General features: G+C 45.4%; 1 protein-coding gene across 1 annotated transcript in view; it reads left to right on the top strand.

Annotated features, from left to right (window-relative positions):
- The first annotated feature begins 2 nt into the window (after positions 1–2).
- Positions 3–20,960, top strand: part of LOC308069024 (helix-loop-helix protein 13-like) — a 40,265-nt gene continuing 19,307 nt past the window's right edge. The window contains exon 1 of the mRNA XM_080400703.1: positions 3–20,960. This exon is cut by the window's right edge and continues 19,307 nt beyond it. Coding sequence (XP_080256829.1) covers positions 19,820–20,305 — 486 coding nt within the window. The 5' untranslated portion in view covers positions 3–19,819 and the 3' untranslated portion in view covers positions 20,306–20,960.

Below are 20,960 nucleotides of genomic sequence, written 5' to 3'. Positions count from 1 at the left end.
ATTCAAACTGGTCCCACCCATGAGTCCCAGGTTAAAACCTGAGGTCTTCTGTGGCCATCTACATTGGACTGCAAGAATATTTGGTTCTTCCCTGTATTATGCCTTATGATGGGAACTTTGGTACGTCAGCACAACAGCAGCTCAGACGCAAGTTTGTTGGAAGCACTTAACACCTTTCCTCCTATGTCTCACTGGTTCTTACCAGCATATCTTTGGCAACAAGGAGGCTTAACTCCACTCTAGAAGTCCATTAAGGCAGAATCAAACTCATTCTCTGAGTTACCCTCATTCCTCAGATCTTCTAAGGGGGAGCGGAGCTTTGCTTTCGAAGCAGCTCTGGGGTATGGAGGAACACGCCAGCCAGGTGGCAGAGCGGGGCTTGGGTAAGACCACACATGGCAGCAAAAAGGCAGCCCAGGGCTGGAGCCTGCGTACCACTGGCGTGGCCTGAAGTGTGGATTCTGCAGGCTTTGGCTTGAACATCTGTGCTAAATACACGGCAAACCAACGCTTTCACATACAGAAAATCCACAAGCAGATGGTTACCACCTCTGGAGCGTTCGGCAGTCCTGCCTCTGGCCTCGGCTTTGCGTGCCACTGTCCTTATCGAAAGGAGTAATGACACATCCCCAGCTGGAACGCAGGCTGTGTTGGCATCCAGCAGCCCAGATGCTTTGCTGCTCTCCCCATCCCTCCACTCTGCAAGCCTGTGCTAAGAAGATCAGGAGCAGATTTCTCCTGAGTTTTCTGGCACTCTTCCTTCCAACCATGTCCGGCAACTCCAAGAGAAATGCCTCTCTTTTATGTTTTGGCACTTTCAGTGTTGGCAGGAGGGAGGAGGGAGGAAAACAAACCTGAGGCTCCCAGAAACTCCATAAACAAACAAAGATTTCTTTTCATTGTGGTTCTGAAGAGAGCCAGAGATCTGGGGAGCAGGAGGAGGAGAGGGAGGATTTCAGCCTCAGCGCTGGCGAGCACTTCTCCCAAAGACAGAACAAAAACGAGCCTCCACCTCTCTTGCACATTACACCATCGCGACATCCCGCTTCGACAGCAAGGTGCTCTCTTTGCAAGGGACAGATTCCTTGCCAGGTGCAGTCAATGTGCTTGCCAGAGGGCATTACACAGGGCTGGCAGCCTGAGGAAACATGCTGCTTCAGCCACCAGAAGGGTGGATAGGCTTGGGTACGTCACAGCGGATCAGGCAAGGGCTTTTCCAGGTGTGGAGGCACATCCAACATCCCTGCTGGATTATGCATGGAAATGGAGCAACTTGGACTCTTACACAGGAGCTCTTCCAGAAGGAACTTTTTCTCTGGTGGTCCAGATAATAGCTGCTCTTCGCTGAGCATGTTAATTATGTCCCTGAGCTTGGTGGGTGGCAAAAGGAGAGTCCGTGCTGCTCCACGGGCCTGTTACACTGGAGCTGTGAGACAGAGAGGAGCCAGCTCAGAAGTGGGTGAAGGCTGAGCCTGGGGGGCCACTCAGCTGCTGGGAAGGCAGGGAAAGCAGATGAAAGGGCTGAGAGCAAACCTTGCTTTGTGAAAGCTCCAGTACCTGTGGTGAGGCAGGTTTTCCCAGCTGGAAACTCTAAGCAGACCTGCAAGCTACTAGTTGTTCAGGAAGAAACTGCTTAATAAAACAGTTTCCCCCTCTCCTTCCTCCTAAGAGCTGCTGTGATTGTTGCTATTGTTAGAGCATCTTCACTGCCCTTGTCCAGGCTCCTCCCATGCTGAAACCACTCTCGTAGCATATTCTTCTGGGGACTAACAGCTTGATTTTGTCCAGGATTATCCTCCTCTGGCAGTGCAGTCCCGTTTTACTCACAGATTAATTAATGTCACGCTCATACGCACTGAGCTGCATGACTTTTGTGAGCTGTACTAGTGAGCACCTGCTGGCCCTAACCCTAACCCTGCTGACAGTACTATTTTCTTACAAATCTAAACCCATTAAACTGATTCACTGGTACACACTACCCATGTAGCCCAACAGAGTGCTTCTATATAACTCGAGCTAAAGTATAACGATTACTTTTTTTACCTGAAAATGGTTGTACCTGATAGAACCAGTTGTTTAAAAGACAACTTGTTTGCCACATTGATTTAAGTAAGAGTAAGGTCAGGCAATCACAAACACACGGGTTTAGTAAAACCCTGCCTCCTGGCCGAGCATGCTGTTTGGCTGTGGATCACTACTGGACAGATGTGATCTGAAAAAAAAGCCAGTTGGTCAGATAACAAGAGCTCAACTCTTAATCCCATCATTAATGATCAAGTAAGTCGAATGAGTCACTTCTACCTCTCTGGCTTAGTTTCACTACTAATAAAAATGAGTAACTTTTTCTTTTTCTTTTTTTTTACATTCATCTACTTCACTGTGATGTTCTGCAGACTGATGAATGAGGTGTTTTTCTGTGAAACAAGACAAAACAATGCTGGTCCTGGGAACAGTCTTCAGGAGATGCTGCTGAAGAAGTGCATATTGTCAGGGGTGACAGACCAGAGAGGCCAGAGTTTCAATTTGCTGCTCTGCAGCCTCAGGACTTTATATTGCTGCTTCCCTCCCAGTCATTTTCCCTTTTTAGATTGATATTATCAACAACAACTAGGAATTCTTCAGAAAGGCAACTCTTGCAATGTAGTGACAAATGGTATTTAGTAAGACTAACTTGTAAGGGCTATCCTCTCCCTCAATAGCTCCGCAAAGTACAGCATACAGCTTGATGCTCCATTATTAGGTATGCATTTTCCATGAAATGGATGCATATGTTTGTGTGTGCGTATATATTCGCTTTACCATTGGCTTCTTTCAGCTCTGTCTCCAGCACAACAGCTCCACTGCTCTTGGAAGCAGTTCACACAACAGCACAAAGGGAATATTGCGAACTTCTGCGAGAGCTTCGCACGACCGATGTGGCTTGCTGTATGAAGGCAAAGCACACATGTACCCAGCCTACTGAAGGTTCGGCCGTGTTTTCTGAGCCACAGGACCGGATCCTGGTATAAATTAACATTTTCCATTCCCAGATGTTCATTCCGCCTTGTTGCGACACCTCTTACCTAGTTTCAGGCTGACCTTGCGCTGGGCTTGAGACTGTTCACGAGTTTTTTAGTCATTGTTAAGAACAAGGAAAAAGAAACAAACATCTGGTTAGCAGAGCTGCCAAGCGCACATTCCTTCGTTGTTTTTCAACCTTTGAATCCCTTTGTTTTCGGCCTGAAATTCCATTTGATAAATGCAGGGAGAGCCACAGGGCACTGATTAGATTCTATTCCGGTCCTGACCCACGCCACTGCTCCATCGGCACTGCTTAGTGGAAACACCGCTGACATCCACAGACCCCAAACCAGAAGTAAGGCCCTGGTGGATCCGTCCCAACCATGCTTACGTATGGGGGCCTGATCCTACTCCCACTGAGGTCAATGGGAGCTTTGCCACCGACTTCGATGGGAACAGGATGGGGCTTTAATGTTGTTACTGCATTGAAATGGTGTTCAAGCCCATCCTCTGCCAAGATGTGGGCTTCTCAGTTTGTATAGCTGTAATATGTTTTTTCTAAATTGGAAACAACAACTTTATTGAATCTTGGCCCATGCTGCTGGCACAGCCTGACCAGACCAGGTGGAGTTGCTCCAGCAAAGACTCATGAAATACCAAACACAGGAGGGGACACATGACAACAGCTTCACCTTTTTTTTACCTTGGCTGCACAAGCTTCAGCCACTGTACCTCTGCTCAGGTGCATTCTCCTGGACCACAACTGCTCAAACCTGCATGAAGTTGACGCTGGGTACAGCCTTCCCAGCTCTGGTTGCCTCTCTATAGCAGCTAAATTTAGTAAAAGATGCTTCCTTAGGTTTCATCTGTTGATAGAGAGACCCCTCCAGGGGTTGAGTCAGACCCTGGCCAGGCTGTACTACCTTCCAGAGGCACCTGCCTTTTGCAGGAGCCTGCTAAAGGGAAGCTACATTTTTAGCTGAAGCCAGGAAACCAGGATCAAGAGCTCAGTGTGAAAAGCAGCTTTGAGTCCCTTCAGAGCAAAATTCTAGGGAATAGGTAAGATGCAGAAGGATCGCTATATGCTTACTCCATGGGGTTTCTTAGCAAGGCATTGCATTAGCTGTTGCTTGGAATACCAAGCATCTGAGTCTTTTAAAAAGCTTCCCTCTGTTTTTTATTTACGTGTGAGTGAGTCTGTGTGCCTGAAAACCAGATTTGAAGATCATTAATCTGAGACAAGAAAGTGCCAGACTTATACAATGCTGTCCCACCCAGTTGTCAATCCTCACCGACCCCAATCTACGCAATGACTGACGCTGTGAAGCAGGATTGTACCGGACTGGAAAGCCTCTCTTTTCCATCAGAGATGCCAAATCTGTGGTGTGGCTTGATGATCCAAGTTGACACCGGCCATGAGAACAGTTTTGTTTCCTCCCCTTTGGTCACTTCCATAAATGCCAAGTTTTGGGCAACACAATGTACGGCATTTCCAGCAAACCGCTCAATGATCTCATTTGCATTGCCAGGTTTTTTTTTGGTTTGGTGTTGTTTTTTTTTTTTAATGCTTTTTCTTTTAGCCATACATTTTAGATTAAAAAATAATAATCATGCAATCTCTCAGGAAATTGGGCTTTCAAAACTGGGACACAAAGAAGCATGGTCCAGTGGAGATCTGAGCAGGCAGACTTTACAGCCCTGCAGCCGCTTGTTGGATACCCTTTTTCATTCAGATTAGTTTCAGCTTCTGGCCCATGCCCTCCCATCACAAGTAATTTTTTTTAATCTAATGCCTTTCCAAGGGTTCTCTCATTCAAGGGAACTACAAACTCAACAGCCAGTTGTTAATTTCGCTTGTGAATGTATAGTCCTTATCGAGCTTTGAGTCTGATTTAAAGTGATTTCTGAGTGAGGAAATTACAGCCCAAAAGAGAACTATCAGTTGCCCATTTCCTACACGCAGGAGGTCTGAATGTTATCAGCGAAGTTGCTCAGAGAGCTTCCCATCTCGTACGTAAGAAGAAAAGGGGTTTTGAGTGAGCTTGAGAATACAAATGCAGAAGGACCCTGGCATACTAGGCTTGTCCTGGCATTTCATGACCCTAGACACAATACCATTTTATCAGCTGGAAGGAGGAACAATGCCACTCACAGCTGGAAATTACACAGTATTTGTACCAAGAAACTTGGACAAGTATGGTGGAGACTACTGGGAAGTTCAGCTTTGTGGAAGGAAGATTGTTAAATCTTTCCTAAGCTTTCTATTGGTTCCATCTATTGAGACTTACCGATTCAGAGTGGCTTAACAGTCTCTGCGAACCAGCAAAAAGCACCCATAAAATCTTTAATAAAGAGAATGCTTTGGAAAGCCAATTTGACCTGGTCTTCTCCAAACGAAGGGACTACATTCAAGCTTTGGAAATTCTTCCTCTGCATTGTACAGATGCCCTCTCACTGACCCATAACTTCATTTAACTCTCCTCAAGAGGAAGAAAGGAATCCCTGCTAAAATTATTAGCTTTCACAAAGAATATTTTCTTTGAGGAAATGGCCAGCACACGTGCTTTGCTTTCTCAAAGGACTTCCATGAATACAGCACAAACTCTGCGCTCCTGCAGCTAGGAGGCTTTTTTCCAAAGGCAAACACGTGTTAGTACCCTGTAATACTCGTCTCTCCTGTTGCACTTCCCATGGAGATGGCACAGAGACCTCCTTCCTAATTTCTTGCTGTATATCACAGCTACTGCGGATGCTCAGTGCCCCTTGGTCCCATATCCCACTTCTTCCAAACTGCCTTTACTTCTGCAAAATATGAGTCTGTTGGCGCAAAGCACAGAGTGTTCGGTGGGTAGCAAACACGTCCAACACCTTTAACTGCCTTTTGTTCAGCTGCCTGCCCACCCCCAAAAGAAGGATCACAAAGCAGGAGATTTAGACCTGAAATGCAGCCCAGGGATGTTAGCTGGAACCCCACCGCAGCCTCGTAAGACAACATCTGCCCTGGCCTTTTAGAAGGGAAAACCAAACCAGAACGAATTTGCACAACATGTAATCGAACACAGTTGTTCTCAAAGGTGAGGAGAAGGACATTTGTGCCGTCCTCCCAGCATCCATCGAGGGCCCTATATCCCTAATGTGATCTTGTTCAGCTTCTTGGTCATATTTTCTGCATGTAGCTGGAGGAGTTTCCCCCTCGTGGAGGTTTGCTAACCATAAGGGTTGCAAAGAGTGCAGGAATATTAAGAACAGTTGACAGAAGAGCTCTCAGGGTGACGCAAAGGCTCCTGGCTTACCACTCAGCGTACAGGCCCTTAGGATAATGCATAGCATCTTATTGTTATAATTATTGTTACTTTCATTAAAGTAGAGGAGATGAGAGACCCATAAGGGGAGGAGAGCCTGAAATCATGCATACCTTTTTTATGACACCCAATACAAACTGTGGTCCGAGCCAAAGCACCCAGAAAGCCTATCTCATCAAATCCAGCAGTAGTAGTGAAAAGAGACCTACAAGTTATTTGATAAAATGCCACGTTATGAGATATCGTGGCCTCAGACACAGGGAACTTCAAAGCTACTCCCAGCTATGGCTCTTGCAGAGAGCTGCTGCCTCTCAGTCCATGTTCAGCTTGTTATTTCAGAACACCCAGGGGTGCTTTCCAGAAAATGCTGCCTATTCTGAAGAAAGCGGGTGTTTCCCTTTTGTTCAAGATCAGATCAAAAACCTCCTCAACTATTTGTTTCCCCACAGTGAGGGGGAAATGCAAGGCATTTTTTCCCATGCAAGGCAATGCTTTGACACCACGAGCTCCGTCAATTAAAATATTCCACCCTGAAACTTAATAATTTTTCAGCTGGGGTATCTATTGCACTAAAAGAAAGACCATAGCTGCTGAAATTTAAGCAGGAAGCTAGAAGCTGCACACCATAACCCACTCTGGTTTGCTCCCACTGCTGGATTTTGCAGGGATGCTGGTTTGAGAGCAGTGACTCACGCCTTCTGCTAGCAAAGCCAAAGGGACATCTTTGGCAGCAAGAGGAGTCAGGGTAGGCAGAGTGAGCATCTGCTCATGGCTGAAGCAAGCACAGCAAAACCATAGCCTGTCATCCTATGAGACACAGCATTTCTCAGACTGCTACCATATTGTTCGGGTGAGTGCTAATTAAGCCTGTCACGTCACCCAGCCAACACGGGTACAAAGCGTTCCTGTTGCCTAGTATAGCCACACGCAAGCTGAGATGATCGCATGTATCTCCATTGCACCTTCCAATCATACTTCAGACCAGAAATCAGTATAAACCACAGGTTCCCCAAGCAAAAGGATGTTCATTCACACAGTTGTCATTCCAGGCATCACAAAACATAGCCTTCTCACTTCTTCCCAATGCTGTGCAAGTACCATCACGCCCAAAGCAGCTATTTCTTCATCTTCAAAATGTTCCTCCCTCTAACATGTTCTCGGCAGCTCCCCACAGAGAAGTCACGCACATGCAACTGACCTTGAGCAAAACACAGTGTCACCTCCAGTGCTGTGTCCATCCCACGTTCTTCAGCTCTTAGACATCTCAGAGTCTGCAACAATGAATAGAAGCATATTAATCTTTCTGATCCATCTTCCTGCAATCCACCAAGCAGTGTCCTATAGCTTGTGACTGCTGGCTTATTACCCAGTCCTCACAGAACACATTAATCACTTTAAGACATAATAAAGCTTTTTAATGAAGAACAAACTACAGCTGTTAAGAAAAAGCAAATGCTAGGCTAGCTTTTGTGGGCATATCATACAGCAATGCTGCTATAGTGAACTTCCCATTTTGATGCATGCAGTTGACGTTAACTGGCACAAACAGAATGTTAGCTTTATAATTATTCTAATATTTTCTTTTTTTTTTTAATTATGTGAGACACTGATGCTAAAAAGCAATGCGCTCAAGGAAAGCTCTGCTGAAGTCAGTGGGAGGCAATGGTTAGGCAATGTGGCGAACTCTTCAACAAGCAATATTTTAACCCATCTTGGTAACTTGAATTAGTCCCAAAACATTAACCCCACACGCCTTGTCTTCACCTCTGTCTCAGTTGTCTACATCAGATACGGCCAAGACACACAAAGCCGTGCACCGCAGAGCTAGCCATGCTGACCTTAGCTGAGGTGAGGCAGTTCATGCAGAGCTTGGAGCTGCTGGAGTTAGGCTCTTGCTAGTACCAGCTCGCTCTGCTGTGACTGCATGGTCTGACATGTAGCCCAGGAAAGGGAATGGCAAGAGCTTGAGGACACATGACCTGTGTAGAAAAGTCAAATGGAGCCAAGCTAAGCCCATCAACTAAGTAAAAGGCAAAGAGGAAGACAGAACATGGGGACAAACTGTGGAGTCACAGATATCAGTGGAAGCGGGGGAAAAATCAGTTTGAACATTAGGAAATGTCTTCTGTTAGTGAGGGTGGGAAAGCACTAAGTGAGGCTGCAGTCACTGCCAGCCTCTAAGAACGGGTAAGACATGTCTGTTAGGGTGGAAAAGGTGCCATCGGTCATGCATTAGGGAAAGAAGAAATACATGGCTTACTGAAGCCCTCTGCAGCCACACTGTCCAAGAGGATTTATTTATATGAATAAATGCCATATTTTGGGGATTTGGGGACTCTGCATTTTTTTAGGGTTTTTGCTTTTGCAGTGTACCGGATTCTCTAGTTGTACTGCATTGCTTCTGGCTGAACTATAGAACTATGAACAATGCTAAACCCTCTGGGTTTAAAGCATCATGTTGATTACACTGGGATCACACCATCTAAACCACTTGGTGAGGTTTACCTTAGATATATCTGAGTCAATCTGAAAAGTAGTTTACATTCATCATCTGAAATAAGTATAACTTATTCTCATTATTCCCCCCAACCTTCTATACTTAAGCTTTTCACCTATGGTCTCTGCACACACATCCTTTTGCAGAAAGGTCAAGCTAGCTGGAGGAAAAATAAACTTCTGCACATGGAGAAGACAGCTCTACCATGCTCCTCTTAGGACTCATTCATCACCCAGTTTTGGGCCAATGGACCATGAAACTCAACAGCCTGCCCAGGTCGTGCCATCATGAAGACTGAGGGCAGCCCCCTTCCTCCCCCTGGAAGCAAACCTGGGTGGTGTGGTTTCACATCTGACCTGCATGTGTGAGGGTTGTGGATAACCCTGCTTCTCTATTCTACCGGTAGTAGCTTAAATAAGACTGGCTTTCATGAAAGCCAGACCATTGTTTTATAATGCCCTGTAGCATGAAGGGTCTGCCTGCAAAATGCCTAGTTGCCACCTAGGATCTCCCTTCCTCCAGGGCAGTAAAAAGCCAGGTAAAGAATCTGCGAGTGCAAGGGGTCAAATGAACCTGACTACAGAGTTTCTGCAGCTTCATGCCCGTGCCAAGCATTGCCAAGAAAGACTTGTGCTCCGTTACACAGAGGTCAAGTGAAGAACAAGGTTTTTCATTTCTGTGTGTTCACGTGTGTGTGTTTGTGGACATGGGGAAGTTTAGTCTCTTTACTTGTGGATTTCACTGGTATTTCCAGTGAAAAGGACAGTGCTTTGATGCTGGAGGCTGGGTATGTTCCTTAAGAACTGGGGGTGATTCCAGAATGCAATTATAATATTAGTACAAATAAAGCATGACATTTCCTACTACAGCACATCTAGAAAGAATTTTTACATAGTTTTTAAGACTCCAGAGTCACTTCAGCCCAATGGAGGCAGCCAGTCACGCTGCAATACCAGCTGCTCAGAAGAGCACAGACTACTTCAAAGAATGAAGTGTTTAAAATATCATTTTTTTAAAGAAGTGACTTTCCTTTGTCTTGCTTCACTGATTTTCAGTGAGCTGGATAGATTAAGTTACTGCATCATGAGCAATAGTTGAATTACGATCATGAGCATACTTTTCTTTGGTGAACTTGTAGAGAAAATGAATACCATTTTTCCACATACCTGAGGAATAAAAGCACTTGTGGAGAGGAATCTCTCCCACAGGGAACCCTTGTGTACTTTGCAGTAGTATTTTATTAAGAGTTGGAGAGTTCAAGGGTCTCACAAATGTAAGTTTTCAATTAGCTTTCCATTGTGTCCCAAACAGTCTCTAAATACTCAACTAAACTTTAATCCAATCACTTGATTTGACTCCAAGCATGATTTATCTTTTAATCATCATCTGTTCAATGAGAGGGAAAAGAAAGCAAACTTGTTCTTGGCCCATCATGACTCATACATGATTTTACTGCGATCAGAGTTGTGTTTTCCTTTTGGCTGATGCCTTGGCAATTGCAAGCATTGGCTTGGCTTTCTGTTTAGGTATGATCTTTCCTGCTCATTTCCCCACCTCTCCAAAATGTTGAACAGCACTGAATGTTTGTCCTTTATACCTTTTCCCACCGAGGCACGTGAATATTTTTTTTTTAAATATCTTGGTGTTGCATTAATCAAAAGTGTCTGCTATTTGACCTGCACTCAAAACACAAAACATGTTTTAAAAAAAGGGGCTCACTATTTTAAATGAATGGTGTTTTTCTGGAAGGACATATTACACAGAAAGCACTACAAACAGTAAGACACAAACCAGCTAGTACCTTCTGGGTTCCCACTAAGAGTTTGGCTGTTGGAACTGGAGCAGTGGTGTTTCCCAGCAGAGAGAGCCTGATGAGATTTGGTCCTTCTTCCATGTGGCTGGCTTGCTGGCCTCCTGAGGTGGTACCCATGGTGTGCCTTGGTTTCTCCACCTGAAAAAAAAAAAAAGATTTTCATGCAGCACCTTTAAAATACTGTTCTGCCTTCTGTAATTTCTCCATAACAGCTGAATGTTAAGTGGCCACCACAGCGTATAGATAAACCCTAGGGGGAACTGCATGCTGCCAGCTGGCCCCCTGGGAGCTGCAGCGCTCTGTTCACAAGCCACAGCCACAACATTTAATGACCTACCTCCCCAAAACATCCCAGCCACGTGCTTTTGCCGTCACGCCACAGTTAAGTGCATCTTTCAGGCTAGAATAAGGAATGCACCCAACCTTTGCCCATGAATGGCATGAACTGCAGAGCCTTTGAGGTCTGAAAGTGTTGTGCAACATCTTCTCATGCATTATTATTCGTGTCAGTGGCTTGTGCAACTCACAGTTCCAGCTAACAGCGGGGGCAGATTTTGCAAAAAGCTGCTCTCATCACAATGCACTGGCTGCCCAGAGCTGTGAAGTAGCAGAATTCCCCAAAGCATACAGGTTCCTCAAGAGATTTCCCATTTAAGTCTTCCTCACTACGGCTAGAAATTTCAGACAAATTCCTTGAAGGCTGACTCAGATATCAGCAAGGCTAGTAATTTTTGATTCCTCTGAGTGCCAAAGTTTGGAAACAAACAATTTCATGAAAAGCCCAGGTGGTTTTTGTTGGTTTGTAATTATTATTATTATTATTATTATTTTAATTGGGGTGTGTGTTTTCTTTTGGGTTTTTTTTTTTTTGGGGGGGGGTGTTCTTTTTTCTTTTTTTTTTTTCTTTTTTTGGGAAAACCAGAGTAGACAGTCCCTGCAGGCTATAGACAACTAGCCTCCCCCAAATGCATTCAGATGGAAAAGAGAGGAAGGCTTTTCAAGCTAACTTCATGACCTAATTGGCCAGTTCTGCTAGGCAGGAGGAGATACTTGTCTATGGGTTTCACAGGAACATCCATTCTAAGCCTGGCCAGGAATCTGCGCTCTCCTGGCTCTGATGTAGCCAGTACCAGACCCTCATGGAAAGAGCACAGGAATCTGCTTATGCTAGTAATTTCCCTGGCACCCTCCCCCAGCTTCCAACCACCTGCAATTCAGGGACTTCTGGAGTTGTGGCTGGATCTTGCTGAGGCTGCAACTATTTGAAATGTCAGGGTTTTTTCCCCCATGGATTCAAGAGGCCGTCTGAATATCACTAGGCAGCATTAACCTGGGCAGTGAAGGAGACATGCGTGGGTTTGTATCATGCATTTGCAGAAACTCCCATGCCCAAAGCTTCAGTAAATGGACTTGCTTGTGGAGCTACTGAACACTCAAGCGAAAAGACAGACCCAGCTTAGCTGCCTGTAGACCAGCTTAGAGACTGCCGGGGAGGCTGTGGTTGCTGTAAGTGATATTCATCTGGAAGCTGGTGCTGAAGCATCCTTCTCCCACTCATAGGCAACTCATTCCACTCCATTACCTGCTTCTGATTTCCTGCCAGCATCAGTAAAGACAACCCATTCAGCCACTTCAAGTGGAAACATCTTCACAGGCAGCTCAAGTTAGCTTTAGAAGATGACTTTGTGACCCAGCTTCCCATGCAGGTCCCTGTTTAACAGGCAGTAGGAAGTAGGTGCCTCGTTAGGGAAGCAGCACTGGCCTGTACTTCCCTGGTCCATCTCCATTTGCTCATTCCTATGGCTGCTGCTGGCAGAGGTTCTGCCTCTTCCCAGTGGTTTTGCTATTGGGAAGGTTGTCCTTTGCCTCCAGGGGATTAGCTAGTTGCTCCCCAGTGCCAAGCCATGCTTCAAATCTGACCTTTGCAACTGGGCTACTTGGCAGTAAATACAGGCACGGTGCAGTCTTCTGCCATGAAATCGGACGCACACCTTCAGCAAAGGCAGTAACAGCCTGCCAGCGTATGCAGATCCTTTTGTGGTCTATCACTCGGAGACTCTGAATCAAGATTAGATGTATCCTTTTAAAAAATGTCCAACTGCAACAACAAGATACCCGCTGGGCTTGGGGCCAAAGCTGCTGGGTAACCACCAAAGGCGTGTGTTATCACAGCGATCAGACTAGAGGATCTTAATGATTCCCTTCTGGCTTCAAATCCTATGAAAACTCCCTTCATGTTGATGCTGAATTCATGGAGCAGGAATTCGCTTGGGACCGTGCCCAAGATGACTGGCAGCCACCACAGTGCATCTAAACACCTCACCCTTTTTATGGTGGGAGCCTGCATCCGTGCTGCTGGGAACGGTTCTCAGGTCTTTCATTGTGATGCTCATTTGTTTGCCACTGCCTCTTTCTCTCATGTGGTCAAGTAATCATGACCTTGCTCTTCTGCACACCTGCCTCAGAAAATGGTATCACTGCTGATCACCACTGATTCAGAGCAGGGAGGGAAGGATGAGAGATGATGGAATTAAGCTTGCTTTTGTCTTAGGGGGATTCATCTGATCCAAACCTTCCCCAAGACTCTGGCTCCCTCCTTATTGCTGTGAAACACTTACCTTTCACACAGAGACCCCTGGCTCCTGGCTTTGATCCAACAATGACCTGTTGGCAGGAAAAAGGAAGAAAAACTGAAAAAACAGAATGGGACCATCATCATCCCTGGAAGGGGACTGTGATGCTGGTTATCGCAAGCTTCCCAAGCAGGGCAGGCTGATGTGGGGTCCAACTGCAGAGCTGTGTCTTCACTAACCATGCTCAGTGAATTTAGAACCCAGGTCGTTCCAAAATTGCCTTTCCAGACTTAATTTTTGCATTTTCCATGGAGTACAGCAAGCCACTCACAGTCCTTTGGCTGTCCCCATCTGTTGCTGTCTTTGTCCTCACACAGATTTAAGAGTTTTCTTTTCCAGACCAGTTTGTTGTCATGGCTGGCACCTGATCTTGTTCCCAGATTCCTGTTTTTTCTCTCCTGATTTCTTAGAAATGTTTCTGCAACACAAAGCAACTCATTAAACAAAAAAGAAAAAAAAAAAGAGACACACTTCCCTCCCCCAGTGCAGCATCATGATAACACGGTGTGACAGCTCTCCATTAGAACCAGGTTCTGTGCGTGCTTAGTCCTGCCACTGTGTCCACTGAGTCAACCAAGGCTAAGAGGAACTGAGTTGCATCCAAAGCACATCTAAAGTGGCTGGTAGCAGCCGGGAAGAACTACCTCCCGGATGGACAGCGGGGCTGAAGCGTCTCACGCAGGCAGAGGTTTTCCCAAGCTATTGTTCCTGTTTTATAGTGCGAACATGTGCTGGCTCCCCATAAAGTGGCAACAGCTGTCAGTCAAACAGACATCACTCTGTAAATCTGCCCCAGTGACTCTGTTTTCAAACCCGAGGTCTCCAGGCAGGTTTATGAGGTGCCGCCTGTGTGATTAACAAGTCCCAAGGACCGCTGTGCAGGTGCAGCGAGCAGGAGGGGAGCGGGGCTGGAGGGAGCTGGGGACCAGGTCCCAGCCCAGCCAGAGCCCTGCCATCAGCCACACCAACCTGCACTTCAGGCTTTGCTATCTGAGAGTCTCAGACTCTGAAATTCCACAAAGATGACACATTAATGGGAAATATCATGAGATTTCTGACAGGGGTGCAAGCTGCAGCTGCACAAGCGTGGGTTTCTTCTGTCCCATCCGTTTGGCTGGGCCCAGCTGGGTCCCCCTCATCAGCTCCCTCCTTAGGGAAAACAGAAAGGCTAAAGAAAAAAACGAGCCTCAGTGCAGGTATGGCTGACAATTTTTTTTTTAAAAAAAGCCCACCAATTCTATTTTTTTTTCATTGTCATGAATACAAACAATGCAGATATTCAGGATTTCTTGTACCCAAAGAAAGGGCACCAGTAGCTCCAGGAATGGACAACCCACCCCTTTAAAAGCTCTTCATGCACCTTGCAGAAGACTTGCTTTCTACAGTGGTTTTACCAAGGGGCTGAGATTTGTTTTCCTCAAGAAGGAGGGGGAAGAATGATTTTCTTAGTTCCTGGTGGCTGACTGACTTACCTGTGAATGGGAACAAGGTATCTAAAGTTACCACATTGAGATATCCAGATAAACCCACTAATAACAGCACTCAATGTCACACAAATGACAGTTTTTCCTCTCCCTAGAGATATTTCTCATCAGTTACAGAGGTAGGGTTATTCATGGGCACTACCTGCAATCCCTGAATGCAGCATTATATTAACCTTGCTAGGGATATGCTTCAGATGGTCAAAGAAGTCACTGAGATGCAGGGCAAGCAGCCTTCCTGAGGCTGTTGCATGAAGAACACCATTTTCCTTCAGAGGTTCCCATGAGCACTTCCATCCCCTTAAGATTGAAACTGTACAGCTAAGCGTAGGCTGACGCACGCGTTGTCTCCCAAAGATGACCATTCAGTCCAATGAGCAGTCACAGACCCCAGTACAGTGACTTGAAAGAGGAATTATTTGGCAGCAACAGTCCAGAAGTCATCCCCCAACTCATAAAAAGCTCTGTGAAAAAGGGGAAACCACAAGTGAGTGTTTTTATTAGAGAAAATACCTTCCTTCTCCTAGAGACTGGGATTAATTTTCTGTAGCTTTGCAAACACCCTGCAGAAAGGTTAAAGTGACCGTGTTCACTTTTAAACACCAAAGACTTTTAAAGCAAAGACTGTCTTGACTAGTTTATAGGAATAATGAAATAAATCAAAGTTACATTAACAGTCATTCACCAGTGCCTTCTTCCAGAAACTCTGACGTCTGATGTTTCTACCCTGCGAGTAATAAAGGTCCTGTTACCTTTTCCGCTTAAAAACAACATCCTGCATATGCTATGAAGGTTTCATTTCACAATCATTTTAGCATCTCAGAAATAGCCATTATCCCTTTGAAATTCACTTGCCCTGGAAATCCTTGTTCTGCTTTTCATTACATCGTTACATTTGCTATTGTTTTAGGTTAAAAAGAAGCACATTCCATTGTTAAATGATAATACTTGCACTTTTCTTGCCCCCAGAACTTCACAAACGATGTGCCCACTAATTCAGGTATCCCAGGCATGGCATGTGGCTCAAAAGAAGGTATAGAAGCTTGTTGGTCCACCCTTTAGCTGTGGCCTTAAGGAGCTCAACTAGCCAATTAAGAGGCCGGCTCAGGTCCTGGAGATCCCTCTCTGTAGCTCTAGTTTGGCAGTGCCAGTACTAACACATGCTAAGTGAGCCACACCACCAAGACCTGCACTGTCCCACCTGGATAAAGCATTCCCCAAGATTTTTTACTTCTTTCATCTGGTCTTCTCTGTTCATCTGGGACCCAATTCCCAGCTCGGATGATGAGCTGCACAGCATAATGTTGGATTAGCAGCAGTGACATGATGGACTTGTTCTGTGGAGTCATCTAACTTGAAAGTAAAGCATCTGGTCCTTTCTACATCTGTTCTTTGTCCAGGCCAAGGACTGACTCCCTTTATTAAGCAATTAAAGATGATGGAAACATGCTCAAAATGAATTTCCAGGGGGGTAAAAAAAAAGGGGGTGTGTGGGGAGCCACTTTGCCAGAACTGGGAGTTTTTGCTGACTCCATTAAAAATATCATTGGGAAGGTTCCATAAGCTGATTCTGAAATAAGGCCCATGGGACAAAAGGGGGAGAGAAAATTCTACCGCCAAAATAACCTCAAGGAGACCCTGTTATCTTTGAGATACAGGTACAGGGTAACGGCTTTCAGCTGCTGAGTCACTGTGAAGAAAAAAAAATGCAGTGGAAATATTCCCTGAAAGCAGGTTTCCACCCAAAATTCTATGAAATAGGCAAAATCACAGAGTCTGCTATGGACGTATTTGTTCAGGTGACAGGGAAAGGGGGACAGTACTGAGAAAGGTAGTTCCCAGCACAAATAGGGAGAATTATAAAGGGAGATGTAGATATTTAAACCTGGCAAAATTAAAACCCAAATGACCTTGGCTCCCTTGCCTTCACAGACAAACCCAGGACAAAATTTCTGACTCAAGAATTTGTTTTCATTAGACCCTACTGAATAAAAATGACCAGCAGCCAAATGTTATTTTTGGATCCCACTGGGTCTGAAGAGGTTTTAGGGGAAATGGTAGTTGAGTAGATCATAACATTACAGTAATGTGCCACAATCAACAGCATCCTGACTCAGTGTGGTGCCCATGCTACCTTGGTCCCTGTTGGAGACTCCTCCACCCACATCTGGACAAGTGCAAACTTAACTCAATTAGTTGTACATTCCCTCCTTCTCTGATAAAGTTGCAGGAACACTGGGAGTGCAACAGTTCTGAAGTTGTGTGAGGGTTGTTCATATGAGGGATGGGAACCTCAGCTTCTATTCTGAGATCTGACCTCTTTCATAGCTGGCTTTCTAAGGGGAAATCTTTTCTTGCTTTTCTCTTTCTTCCCTTCCGTCCCCTCCCCCATTCTGCTTTGTCCAGAGTCTCTCTGAAAGCCAAATTCCCCTTGAACACGCTAAAAGTAGGCTTGCTGGAACATCTGCTCTCCATCTGTGGAGCCAGACATATCCCCAGGCAACACTATTAGCAGTGATGGATCTGGAAGGGAACATTAAGCACCGAAGAAGCATCTGCCGAGAAAGAGGAACCCAGCACATAAACCTAACCATGTTATTTGCTGAGCCTCCTGGTCTCTGCCCATTGCTCCCAGTGGACAACAACTGTCTCCTCCAGAGGCCTGTTCAGGAGAAAACCTGCTGTTCCCTTGCGGATTTTAGTATTTTCAAGTGTCTTATGTTTGTGCCTAAGGTGGCCGAATGAGCAGCTCAGTTAAACAGTGACTGGGGAGCTGTGGAAACATCTAAAAGAGAATCTGAAATGTGGGAACTACAAAGCATCCACTGGAGGCCAACGATGCAGCAACAGTGGCACCGAGGTGGTTTGGGGTAGAGGTGGCACAGCGGGCAGAGGTAGGGAGCTCAGGCAGGAAGGCTTTTCTGCTGCCTTTTTTTTCTGTATAACTGAGCCCAGATCTGCTTACAAGAGTGTAGAAGGGGCTGCTGGGATCAGACATGCAGCCCCGCTGCCAAGCATGGGGACTGTAATAAATGGTTTCTTTGGGGAATGTTACTTACACATGACACTGAGAAATATAGTGATACGATTTAAAAGAAACCATTGCAAGACAAAGTCTGCATCGGTTGGTCCGAGTTCAAGTCTCAGATCTCCCACCTGTGACTATGGTCATTCCTTTCACCCCTCCTGCCCTGTAGCCAGCTGCCTCGTCCCTTGCTGGGATTCATCTGGAGCAGAAGCTGTCCATCACTATGGGCTTTCACACCACCAATATTTTGTTATTATGTTGGTATCATGACAAATTATTTGCTTTGTACTAAGCTAGTATAAAATTTGTGCCCTGAGCTGACCAGAGAAAGCAAGGCGCGTTCTCATTTTTTAACCACTATTTGCCCTGTATTGTCGCACTTGGTATTTTCCTTTGTCAAACAGATTTACAGATAATGGGTTTCTTGCTCAATTTGCACAACAACAAGAAAAAAAAGAGTTCTAGTGTTTCCTATACTGCAACCTTCTTATATCTACTCCTTGCAAAAAACTTTCCTGCACCCTGTTTTCTGTTGCCTTGAATTTCCTGGAGCAGGTGGAATTGTCACAAGGCAAAACCCCAGGTTACTAAGAAGAGTCATTACTAGCCTATGCCTTACCTTTAAATTAATCCCTCTATTCACAGGGCAAAGCTACCAGGACTGCATCCTAAGTCATTGTTAGATGGAGGACCTGATCATTCTTTTGGGTACATTGAAAATGCCTGTCATTTTCTGCTCTCTGGCTCTTTATCTGAAGCTACTGAGACTTTGCTTTCAGCTGTCCTATCAGGAAGCTGTCTGTGGCTCGTAAACTTCCCAGCAGACATCTCCTGAAACTTCACACAGCAGCATGATGTGAGTTTGTGCATGAAGTCAAGCATTTGATTAAGTGTCTTGATAAAAGTTCTTTATGACATGCTTCAGGAAAAACATTCAGGCTTTCTCTAACTTAAAACACGTTTCCATTCCATTCATCTAAGTCCTTAAAATACGACTTAAACTACTTCTGAATGAATTTAAACATTGGCTGAAGTATCGTGGAAATCAAAGAGACTGAAGCACCCACTTATATTATGCATTTGCTTTAAAGTTCTAGTGGTGTTCAACACCTTCCACCCCATTTGTCCAGCATCACAGGGATGCTGGACACCTCCTACTCTCCCGGTTTCCAGCACTTCTCAAGATGTGGCCCACCTGGTCGACCATTCTAGGACTGCACCCATTGTGATTATTACAGCTGCTGTTATTTTTCCTGTGCTTAGAATGGTCTGAGACAGAGCATCGAGTGTCTGCATTGCCCACAAAACACGCAATTTAAGCGTGAATCAGAAAACACAGTGAGCAAATGAGGTGGTGTTGGCCCACTTAGTAAGAGATACCACCGTGCTCCAATCTAACACAGCAGTGCATCCCACATTTTTATCCCAACTATTCTCTTGCTAGAACTGCGGAAGGTGTCACTAACTTCTGCTGTCAAAGAGGGCGGAACCATGTGTTTCTGACAGCATTATAATAGGTTTTTGTTTGTCCAGCCATAGGAGAATGTGGGTCTATTAACACTTAACCAAAAAAGAAAAAGGACTCTGTTTTGTTTCTTGCTCTAACTACTCCTAACCAATAACAATAACAACAAAATCCCTGTGCGAACCCTACTCTAAATAGCAAGTGGAGAGACTGAACTTGTGCAAGAACTCAAGAGCTGCTTCAGTGGATTTTTCAGCAGAAAGTCAATAGGAAATTCATTCTCTCCTGTTACATTCGTTGATACTGTTTTGTAGATAACATAATAAAGACAGAAGCACGTGCACTAATTAGTTTTGAGTGGAGAAGAACAGGATCATTCCCCTGCTGAGAAACCATGAAGTATTTAAATCATGAGCCTTACCTGGATTTGCAATTGGGGAAACTTTTGCGATAGTCTTCCTCAAAGACACAACCAGGACTCCCTGGCCCTGATATTTTTTGTGCGGGGTGTATTAGTGAAATGAGAGTCTCATTTTCTCGAGAATCGGCCTGAAGCTGCGAATATTCCCATCAGCTTGCCTCAGCCTGGCGGGTGGGAGGATGGAAGAACTTTGTTACAGCTTCGAGCAGGAAGGCTCCACTCCTGAATTCCTCTTCTGGGAGCAGGCGGATCCCAGCGCCCAGCTGGATGACTTCCTAGCCGAGTGGTGCCGGCCGCCGGAGCCGCCCTGGCCGCGGGCGCCCGCGGCGGCCGGTGCTGAAGTGGACAGCTCCCCCGCGCCGCCCGCGCCCGCCGCCCCGCCGCCCCCCGCGCCCCCCCGGCCCCGCCACGCCGCCAACCTCCGCGAGAGGAGGAGGATGCTCAGCATCAACTCGGCCTTCGACCAGCTCAGGTGCCACGTCCCCACCTTCCCGTACGAGAAACGCCTCTCCAAGATCGACACGCTCCGGCTGGCCATCGCCTACATCGCGCTCCTGGGCGAGATCCTCCTCTCCGGGTGCGATCCCAAATCCTACGTGGAGCAGTGCCTGAGGAACGGATTGCAGAGCCAACAGCGGGCAACCTGGAATACAAGCGGTGAGTGAATGAAGGGTTGGCTTTTCGGAGATCACGGAAATGCTTTGGGTTGCTAGTGAGAGAGAATCGGTCAAATTGCTTTTGAACATCCACTTGTCGCATCCAAATGGCTCTCATAACATACAACTCACCTTCAAAAAAAAGTAGCTGAGTAATGTCACAACAGGAAAAAAATATCAAACCTTTTCTTCTAACTTCATCAAGGAGGATTTTTACTAAATAAAAACAAACCCCTTCCCCCCCCCATTTTCTAAGCTCATGTGAATGATTCCTTTTGCAAACAAGATTAAAGATTTTGTTTATTCTCAGAATACATTTATAGACTTTTTTTTTTATTCTGTGCAAAGATATTCTTTTATAATGCAAACTGATGGAGCCTGTAGAGATTTTCTTTATTTTCTTTACAAGTTTTCTTGAGCTTATACCTCACTGAGGAAAAAATACCTAGCTTTGAACATAAACACAATTTCATTCTTAAAAACAACCTCATTCTTAAAATACACACGTTCATGTAGCCAAGAGTTTCTCAGAGATGTTACAGTTTAACACTGGGAACCAGGATACACAAGTCAGCGCATTGAAATTTCAGGTTTGTTTCAAAGTACAGGGGAGCAAATGCCTATCTGCAATTTACATTCTTCTATAATTATTTCTATTTTAAAG

The sequence above is a fragment of the Falco punctatus genome (assembly GCF_963210335.1).
Source record: "Falco punctatus genome assembly, chromosome: 8".
Lineage (NCBI taxonomy): Eukaryota > Metazoa > Chordata > Aves > Falconiformes > Falconidae > Falco > Falco punctatus.
The sequence above is the reverse complement of the archived record's forward strand: the minus strand, read 5'-3'. Positions and strand labels throughout refer to the sequence as shown.